At 40.8% G+C, this 10,793-nt stretch overlaps 1 protein-coding gene across 1 annotated transcript in view; it reads right to left on the bottom strand.

The window, feature by feature from the left end:
- CUNH11orf58 (chromosome unknown C11orf58 homolog) overlaps positions 1-260 on the bottom strand; it is an 11,232-nt gene extending 10,972 nt beyond the window's left edge. The window contains exon 1 of the mRNA XM_027701178.1: positions 129-260. Within this exon, the coding sequence (XP_027556979.1) occupies positions 129-188 (60 nt within the window). The 5' untranslated portion in view covers positions 189-260. The remainder of the gene's footprint in view (positions 1-128) is intronic.
- Between the last annotated feature and the right edge of the window lie 10,533 nt (positions 261-10,793).

Here is a 10,793-nt window from a genome sequence, read left to right as displayed (position 1 = left end):
CGGGCCCGCCCGGGCGCCCGCGGCCTCCCCGCGTCCCGCCGGGGGCTCCGCCGCCGCGCCGCGGCCCCGCCGCCTCCTCCCGCACCGCCTCCTCCCTCCCGCCGCGCCGCCGCCCCGCGCCCGGTTACATCGGGGGAGGCCGCTCGCTTCAGGCCGTGGTGGCTCTGGGACTCCCTGGCCGAGCTCATGGTGGAGGCTCAGTGACCGGGCCCCGCTGCCGCCTTCCTGCCGGAGCCGCTCCCTCGGGGGCGGGGGCGGGTTAAGGCCCGGGGGCCGCTGGGATCGGTAGTTCGGTGGCGGCGGTGGCGGCGGAAGCGCGGGCGGGCGGGGACTGCGCAGGGACTGCGCGGCCCAGAGCGCCCCGCGGCGCGGGGCCCGCCCCGTGACGGGCGGGGCGGGGACAGTGCCCGGCACTTCCCGCACATCCCGGCGCGGGGAGGCGGGGTGGGGGTGTCGTGTGTGTCGATGTCCGGCTCGTTCGGGGGTCAGCTCCCCGCCGCCCTCGGCTCTGCCCCCTCGTGTGGAGAGCGGCAGCGTGTGCTCGGAGTGGAGCCCTCTGTGTGCAGCTCCGGGTGTTTCCCACTTAACCCCTCCGTTCTTGGGCCGTTTGCCGCTGCTGCCCTTCCTGTGGTCCCGTCGCCCGCACGGGCTTTGCCATGCTCAAAGCGCAAATTCACCTACTGCCCCCACATTTGTTAATGCGTATAATGTCTCAAAGGTGGCTGCCAGACTCTTCTCAGTAGTGCCCAGCGACAGGACGAGGAGCAATGGCCATAAACTATAACACGAGAAGTTTCACCGCAACATGAGGAAGAGCTTCTTTACATTGAGGGTGGCAGAGTACTGGAACAGGCTGCCTAGGGAGATCGTGGATGGAATGGAATAGAATGGGAACGTCTCCCTGGAGACATTGAAAACCCACCTGGGTGCGTTCCTGTGTAACCTGATCCAAGTGACTCTGCTTTGGCAGGGGGGTTGGATAGATGATCTCCAGAGGTCCCTTCCAACCCTAACAATTCTGTGATTCTGTGCAATTTGTATTTTCTCACATATGTCTGCTTTGGAACTAGCTCAGTTTGAATGGGTTGCCATTGAATGTTAGCATTCTGGAGTTTTTGCTTAGCTTTACTGTCTGTGAAAATGCACAGTAACATTTTTAGGTCTTCTAACCTTAACTTTAAGAAAATCCCTTCTGTTTTAGTTCCTCAGTTACACTTTGTCCCCATGATAAAGTTGTAGCCATCCAGCTAATGCCAGGAGGTCATGGTGTGTGTGCTGAAATGTGCAAATGGTGTGTGCCAATTCATACCACAGCTTAAACCTGGCTACTTTAACCTTAAAGTTGGTTGCTTAAGGATTTTTGAAATAAGAATGAGATAAACTACCAGGGATAAAAGCAGCTCTGTGCACACATAAGAGTATGCATTCTTATTGTAACCTCCTTAACAACTGATTCAAAACAAATGATTGCAAATTTCTTGTGTCAAAAAGCTAAAGTCACTGCTGAATTAGATCTTTTTGAGTGGTTTGTGGTCTGTGTGCATGTTGTCCATGTGCATAAAGGCAGTCACTTCAGCCATGGACTTTTCATCTCCAGCAGTACCCATAAATTACATGTGCTTGTTCCCTCATTTTTGTGTGCTTTGCACACACAGTACGGGTGGTGAGAATACGTCCCAAATTTTCAGTTCTTCTCAACAGTTGGTTTGAATCTGAACTTCTAACTTTCAGTGATCTGAGCTGCATTTATTTTCAACTACTTATATTTAGTGGTTTGTTTGCTTATTTTACTTTAATCACAAGTTTTTATTCTTATTTTTATTGTGTTTTTTTTTTTCACTGCAACTGTTCAATGTTTTGGATTTGAGCCAATAAATCTATCTGCCCACCTGTCTAGCTCCGTGTTCCATCAAGGAAATTTTTGGATTATGAAGGTTAGAGGGAAGGAAGGACAATGCCTGCTGATGCCAGTTATAATCATCTGCAAGGGAGACTTGGCACCTGAGCTGGGGCAATCCCAAGCACAAATACAGGCTGGGCAGAGAAGGGATTGAGAGCAGCCCTGAGGAGAAGGACTTGGGAGTGTTGGTGGAAGGAAATCTTTACATTCACTGGCAATGTGCACTTGCAGCCCAGAAAGCCAACCACAACCTGGGCTGCAGCAAAAGCAGCCTGTCCAATAGGTCTGGGGAGGTGATTCTGCCCCTCTACTCTGCTTTCATGAGACCCCACCTGGAGTGCTTCCAGCTCTGGGACCCCCAACGTAGGGACATGTGGACCTGCTGGAGTGAATGCAGAGGAGGGCTGTGAAGATGATCAGAGGACTGGAGTACCTGTCCTATAAAGACAGGCTGAGAGGGTTGGGGCTGTTCAGCCTGGAGAAGAGAAGGCTCTAGGGAGACCTTAGAGAGCCTTCCGGTACCTAAAAGGGGTCTACAGGAAAGCTGGAAAGGGACTTTTTACACGGGCATGTAGTGAAAGGACAAGGGGGAATGGCCTTAAACTCAAAACAGGCAGGTTTAGATTGGATGTTAGGAAGACATGCCTTACTGTGAGAGTAGTGAGGCACTGCAACAGGTTGCCCAGAGGAGCTGTGGCTGCCTCATCCCTGGAAGTGTTCAAGGCCAGGCTGGGTGGGACTTCAAGCAACCTGGTCTAGTGAAAGGTGTCGCTGCCCATGGCTGAGGCATTGTAACAAGGTAATCTTTAAGGTCCATTCCAACCCAAACTAATGATATTATATGATATGATGTGATATGTAGAATATAATTATTTTCAGCTATTATTCATATAGAACAGCACCAGGATAGTGATGTTTTATTTCATGTTTACATATATTGCACTGCTTGAGTGTGCAAAACCAAAGAGAAAGGCACAGTTGTTACATTTGCTTTCTACAGCTTCTGTGGTTATTGTTTGACAATGACAAAGAGCAGAAGGGAGAATTAATCTGAGATAATCATGTATTTACAATTTTAACTTCATTTCATGTATTTAAATTTACACTATTATATAGAGACTGTAATAATGGATTAGTTTAAATTTTATAATTTAAAAATTATTTCTAACGAGGAGTAAAATTGCAAAAAAAAAGGGAAAATGACATTATAAATTAAAAAACTTGATTTTTTTAGTAGTATCTAGAGGCATATTTAGTCTGTTAACTTAATAGGAATTGTGATAATCTAATACGAGTGAGACTGTACCTTTCTTTTTTTTAAATTAAGATGTTATTAGGACTTCTTCACTATTATGCCTAAAGACCTTAATAAAAAGTCCCTTAATAAAAACAAGTTGAAATTTTAGCTTCTTGGCCACTTTTCTTTTATGGAACAAACAGAGAAGGTTTGTCTTTGGGGGAAAAAAAGTAGAAGAAAATGAGACTGTTAAACTCTAAATCAGCTATTATAATTGTGTCTTATTTGTGGCTTACTGTTAAATTCCAGTCTTTTTGAGGACAACTGAAATGAACTAATGTTTATATGTCTGACTAATGGTTTGGTAATTTTGTTTTTGTTTCCATTTTGAATAATAATGTGCTGCTGCTATTTCAGTGAGATGCTTTTACAAATTTTTTTCCCCTTAGTTTTTTGCTCACTTGTATAAAATGCTCTGGTTTTGCAGACAAGAGCTACCTTACTAAACAAATACATCCTCAACATTAAATGGAAGCTATCTACTTATGAGGTAGCTTAAAAATGGAGAGATCTGACTGCTAACAAAAATGTGGATTCTCTTAGTAGCAGACTGGTTATGTAAAGGTTTCACTTATCTTTTTGGAGATATTACAGATAACTCTGAGGATGTGTGATTCATGAGCTTTATGTAATTCCGGTAACACTAGTTAATGATAAGAAAGGAGTTCTGAAAATCCTGTCATGCTGGGATCCAACGTTACATTTGCTGTATTCTTTCGAGCAACTGAGAAATGCAGTGATTTGCAGGAGAACAAAACAGATCATGTTTCTAAGAAGAAACCTGTCTCCTCCAGTCTCTGAGACTGTTTTAGAATACAAACAAAACCATATGTAAGGATCCTGGGCAATATTTCTGTGAGCTTTCCACAGTTCTTTGAAATGTTTGAAGAGACTGTTCTGAAGTTAATATTCAATTCACAGCAGGTGAGATTTTGTCATGAAACAGAAACTGGTTATGATGCAGAAATCAGACCTCAAGTAAATAACTATCAGTGTAGCAAAAACACAATGGGGAGGAATGTTTAGGTTTCTAGTTAAACATAAGCAGAGACAATGAGATGAGAGTGAGATGAGGTGAAATGACAAGTAAGGTAACAAAATTATTCAGTGTCATGTACAATTATACTGCGTTTTAGGCTTTTCAATGTATTTCTGCTTCTCTACTGAGCTCCAGTCTGTGGATGGGAACCATCTTTGGGGGTGAAGGGCAGGTGCACACCAGCTCTCTTACAGGAAATACCAGAAGAGCCACTTGAATGAAGATTTCCCACCCCAGTCCAATTCCAAGTTTTGAAGCTCAGCAGTTTACATTATAAAAACTTTCAGGCAGATAACAGCTTAGGAAAGCTGGGGATGGGAAAGCTGAGGTTTGACTAGATATTGCAGCAGCAGTTTCATGTTTGAAGAACCTGATGTAAAATCTTCACAGTTTTTAAAATATTTTTTTTAAGCTTTCTGTGTGGAGTGAGGTAGGGTAGATTAAAGTAGAACCATGTCTGACAGCCAAAAGAATTTTTCACAATGTAATGTGATAAGGGTGTCTTTGCCATGCAGTGATTGACTAAGCTGCAGTAATAAAACTATCCCAGAGTGACCAGTCCTGGCTTGGAAGCCATGGATAGAGAGTTGAATCTTCTCCCATTTAGTCCTGGCTTCACCCAAGACTAAGTGGCTTTTGGCAAATTATCTCACCTTTCTGCTTTATCTGTGAAATTAGGGTAATATATCTACATGCCAGCATTAAGAATTAATTAACAGTTGCAGAGTGTGTTCAAAGCAATGTAGAAGAGCTAAATATTAGCTATAGAGTAATTGGACTACTGTAATTTATTATGTGCTCACTGACATTGGCATATAAAATAGGATCAACCTCTTCTCAAGTGCTGTAGAATGTTTAATTGTTACTAATGAACTTCTCATACTCAAAGTAGCTATCGCTGTGAGACAGGGAATGCTGCCAGTATCTGTCTGTAGGAAAGCTTAACAAGGAAACTAATGATTTCTTTTTAGCTTGAAATAATAATAAAAAGTATGTATGCACACATACACTTACTTCAAGTGCAGAGTTTAAATTAAATTTGTTCTAGGCAGAAAGCTTTATTTCATATTAAATAGAAACAGGACATTACCCTAGCATTTCAAAACTTTCATCTCTTTTAGCATGTTTTAAGCTGAAAATGCTTTCTGTTTTCTGAGCAGCTCTGCTTAGTAGTTGTCACTGCAATATATAGAGGTTGCCACAGAGAAGAGTGGAAAATATTCTGTATATCATTGGAAGTGAGAAAAGAAACTCTTTTACCGAAATCTCACTTGTGCAACGTAGTTATTCGGTGTGTTTTAGTGGCACAATGTCTGCCAAAAGTTCAATTCCAAGTTCTTGGCTAAGTTTTGTTTTAAGGGGTTTGGAAGAAGGAGAGACAAGCTAAGAGCAAACAAAGAGATGTCAACAGAGGGATTGCTGAGAAGGGGCCATCATCTGGGGGAAGGCAGTCGTAGCGTTTAACATTTAAAAAGCCCTTTCAAGGACTAACAAAATAAAGAATAGAGAGGTCCTCATCCTGAAATGGCTTTTATATTTCCGAACCTGTTGTAAAAGCTTTTCTTAGAACACTTCCCATCTAAAACCAACATAGTTTCTATCATAAACAAGACAGATAGCACATCAATACAAAGACTGTCTTCACTTACTTTTATTTCTGGGCTAGCAGAACAGGCCATTATTCAATACCATAGAAAAAAGGATTGTTGCCTCAGTTTAACAAAGGAAGAAAACAAAGAATGGAGAGATTATGTCCTTGAACCTTGCACTGTGCAGGTTTCTAATACCCCTGTGTGTATTAGGCTTCTACAAATATTTTTTTAAAATCTTCCTTTTTTTAACATCATAAAAGGTATGTTACGACACCTTTCTTCAGGTACAGTCCTAGTGCAGACAGGTCCCAGGTAGTTTTTATATCAGTGTAGCCAGTCAAGGCCAGCGATATCTTTCTTACTTGGAGTTGATGTGAACCAGCTACACCAAGATAAGGAAATACAGCACTTTGCTTCCTTAAGATTTTACACCATGTTAGACTGACTAGGCCTCTTCATTTACCACTGTACAAGGTACAGTGCTAGAATATTGTACCTGAGTAAAAATCATTTTTATTGCAGTGATATAGCTTTATACATCTCACTGTTTCCCCTTCTTTTTCTTTTGTGCTTGCTAGCACATAAAAGCACCAATAAAGACACAACATTTCACAGAAAGTGTCTGCCAAATTCAATTATTCTACTGTGAGTCTGAAGGATGAGAAAAAAACTTCAGATTTATCAAAATGAATTGTGTTTGTTTAGAGTGTAAACACTGTAGTTCCTTTCTTGGGTGTATCTTCTGTTTCCTTTGATATACTGTTTCATCCATCTGTAGTAAAGCAGAATACTATAAGGAAAAGAGAATTTTAACATTTCTATCTGTTTCTCTTAGGGAATTTAACCTATCAGATAATTTGAAAATGGTGCGAACAAACCACTCCGTAGCATACCTTAGTGAGTAATGCTCTGCTCTAAAAGGTTGAACAAAATTAACATTGTCCTTTTTTGAGTCATGTGGTGCTCTGAAAGTCAAAGTCTCTGAAGTCCATTGAAAATTGTCTGTAAACAGAATTTGTCTCGCCATATAACTATTCCTGTTCCTAACACTTCTGCATCTTTTACTGCATGAACACATAGAAAGTAAAAGGAACTATAAGTGGTATGAGAAAAACTGTAACTTCATATGTTCTCCTCCTTCCATATATGATTGTAGTAGTTGCTATTCCCTAGGGACTCCAGTAACATTTGTGGAAGTGGTCAGTGGAAAGGAATGAGAAATAACACAAGATATCTTTATACTGCTGGTTTCTCTTTATCCAAAATGCTTAGAGAAAGATTTTAAAGGTGTGAAAAAAATAGGTGTGCTAAAGCTGTGATATATCTGCATAGCTCACAAGTCAGTGTCCTTTTTAAAAAGAAATGCTTTTCCTCCACTTTCATAATCAATGGAGCACAAAGACTTTTCATATGCACCCAATGTCCAAATAAACTTTGAAGACTGCAGAAGATTTTTCTTTCCTGACAATATCTGCATCTCCCTGATAGAGCTATGTTACAATATTGTCTGCTGCCACTGCGTCAGAAAGATTTTTCCTGCTGCAAAAACATTTTCATTAATCTGTGTCCTGACAGTATATGTTCTAAATATGTGATCACTCATTACCCCTCTTATTTACATGAGCCTATAGAAGATGAGTCAGGCCCACTGCAGCCAGTTTGTATGTGTTCTGGTGACTTGTGTTCCTTAAAACGTAAGCAGCATGTCTCCTTGGCAATGCTGATTTTTGCTCATTTTAGCTACTGGAAGACCTCTACTGTACAAAGGACATACAAATACATATTTGCTTTGACCCTGTACCTGTGGGTTATTTATTGTGCCTTAGTCTCAGCCTATTGGCTTTGAGTGACTGCAAAACCCACAAAAGTAAAAGGGAGATTCATTACCCTCTTTTACCTGTTTAACACCAATATCTTACTTCTTACATCAAGTCTTTAAAATTAATATAGTGATCTTTTCAAGCTCTACACTATATTAATAAACAATAAAATTTCTGGCAGCATTACGAAGAACCTACTGTGCCCTTGGTCTATACTAAAGTTGACTTTACCATTTTGGTATTCATGCTCTTATAATAAATAGCATTCAGTTGCAGGTGCAGTACTGCAGCAATTTCTGTACATTTTGACTTTGAGCATGGAAATTTGTAGCCCAAGCATCAGGATATTTTTAATAGTCTGAAATAATATATTTTAAATTAATTAACCTAGGCAGGAAAGATCACATCTTCTTAATATGATGATATTTGTGATAGGCCTGAGACTGTCATAAAATTGTGGTATCCTGCCTAGAGGCAGGACAATCTCCTTTACATTAGGACAGTGGTTGTGACATACAGGCACAGGAAGAAAATTTTACTTTATGCCACTTTACTTGTTTGGCTGGGGGCATAAACAGGTGCCTTTTTCTATGTTAAGTAATGCATTATTTCTAAAGCGTTTGGAATCTAAAGTGGGAAGGTGTAGTATAAATGCCATGTCTAATGCTGTTAATTTACTAGACATAAGTTCTGTACAAAAGACTGAAGACTTTGAAAGAAAAGATGAGAAAAGCAAATGTATGCTGCCCCTAAATTGTTTAATGATTGCCTCAAGTGTGATACTTGCAAATGTTCCTGTATGTGGCATTGTTAAAACTGGTATGTGTTTCATACAAAATCATAGCATGTATATCATGGAAATATGTAGATGGGAAAAGACCGCCCGGGGTAATCCAGTCCTACCTCTTGATCGGTGCAGGTCCAATTAGAGCAGGTTGCACAGGGCCATCTCCAGTCAAGTTGGACTATATCCAAGGATGCTGATGCCACAGTGTTTCTTGGCAATCTAGCCCAGTGTTTGACCACCCTCAAGGTAATTTTTTTCCTTATGTTGAATTGGAATTTCACATAGTTCAGCTTGTATCCATTGCCTCTTGTCATGTCCCTGTACACCTCTGTAAGGAGCCTCATTTCATCTTCCCTACCCCCTCTTTTTTGGCAGCTGCAGGTAGCAATAAACTCTTGCCTTCAACTGCTATTCCCCAGACTGTGCAAACCCAGCTCTCTCAACCTCTTGTATATCTTGTATTTCATGCTGCAGCCTCCTAGTTGTCCTGCTCCACTGTTTCAGTATCTGTCTTGTCCTGGGAAGACCAGAGCTGGAGGCTGCTCCTGATGCAGTCTCACAAATGCCAGAAAGAGGGAAATTAGCAGGTCCCTCAATCTGCCGGCAGTTCTCCTGTTAAAACAGCCTGGGATGCTGTTGGCTGCCTTTGCTGCCAGGGCACACTGTTGGCTCATGATCAGCTTGTCCACAGGGACCTCCAGGTTTTTTTCTTGCAAATAGGCTTTCTAGCCAGTTGGCCCCCAGCCTGTGCTGTTGCATGGGGTTATTCCATCTCAGATGCAGGACTTTGCATCTTAATGTATTGAATTATAATTACAGAATTCAACGTATTGACTTATAATTTTGTGTTTGTAAGAATTAATGGCTTTGAGTTTGTCAGCTGGGAATAGCAGTGGCATGCCTTCTGAATAGTCCAAATAATGCAGTATTATGCAGAATATGACTCATTTCTGGATAGCCAGTTTAACAAAATCACCTAAAGCTGATGATACATCAGGTGCATCCTGGGATAAATAAATTACAGAAATCATAGTAAATTACCAAAGAAAGGATAGCAAATTGATTCCTGAAAGCAGATAATTTTTTCAGACTAGCAATGCTTCATTTTTGTTTTGTACATTTATTAATGAAGTAGGCTGCACTAATTTGGAAGCAAAACCAACACTACTTTGCGGTTATTCTCTTTATTGATCAGCTGACTATTTCTTGTTAGATTAATATAGTGTGGAATGTTTTCATTAACGAAAGAGTTCAAAATATACTTCATTCTGAGGATACTGAGATACCGTTTTAATATCATCCAGGGTTGTCATTGTGTGTTGAATGATTTTTGTATAATGGCTGTTCACGAGTAGTGGGCTTTCATTTGTACATATATTCTGAGAATAAACCCAGAATTTTATATCATATATCAATCTTTATAATAAAATATTTTATAGAATTTAAGAATTTTAGAATTATATAATTAGTTTCTGTTTGTGTTTTTTCGCAGTCATAGTGAAGGTGGTTTTCTTTGTGGTGTTAGCAAACTCCCTTAGAGGTAACACAAATCTTTATTTATGCCTTTCCTCCACTGTTAATTCATTTGCCATTTTTAAGAATCTTGGAATTTATCAGAAATGAGTCTGGGAGTATGAATTCAACAGATCTCTGTCCATGGTCTGCTGCAGCTTGCACAAAAGGGCTGTATGGCTGCAACGTTAGGAAAATTTGGCATATTGTAAATTAAACCTCAGCGTTGAAGACTCTCAGCTAGGAGATGTTGTCCAGAAAGCCAGCATTTCTGGTTCTGCCTATGATTTTCAGCTGATGACCCCTTTTGCTAATGAAGCATGCAATCCTAATTTGGCACAGGTCAGAGGTAGGATGGTCCTCTTGCAGGTGAAGTGTCATTTGCCACATTTTGCAGAGTATTAGTCGGAACCTATATTTGGTTGGCACCTGTGCTCCAAAACTGGCATCCCACCTTGCGAGAAGGCAGCATGCCACTCTGACAGATGGGGAGGAATGTGAGCATGCCAGCAAACCAGTGTATGCATCAAGGGGTCACATTTCTCTCCAGGAATGTTGAAATACCGGTACATGCAGAGCTTCTGTATCTGAGGCACACGTGTTTCTTGGCAACAACCAAAGTTCCTGCTGAATGTCTTGGCACAGGACGTAAGGAAGCTTAGTGAATTTTCATGGCTTTCATAGGGTTTGTACACCATGGGAGCCTACATATAATTTCTGCTAAGAATGGTGCTATGAATGTAAACAGAAGAGGGAATATATTTTGCAAATTATTCTTTCTTATTAATAGATTAAGAACTGTTAAAATGCCATCATAGCTTTCATGGATAATGATTCTTTTGATTA

Source organism: Neopelma chrysocephalum, unplaced genomic scaffold (genome assembly GCF_003984885.1).
Source record: "Neopelma chrysocephalum unplaced genomic scaffold, ASM398488v2 Primary Assembly neopelma1_24, whole genome shotgun sequence".
NCBI lineage: Eukaryota > Metazoa > Chordata > Aves > Passeriformes > Pipridae > Neopelma > Neopelma chrysocephalum.
The sequence above is the reverse complement of the archived record's forward strand: the minus strand, read 5'-3'. Positions and strand labels throughout refer to the sequence as shown.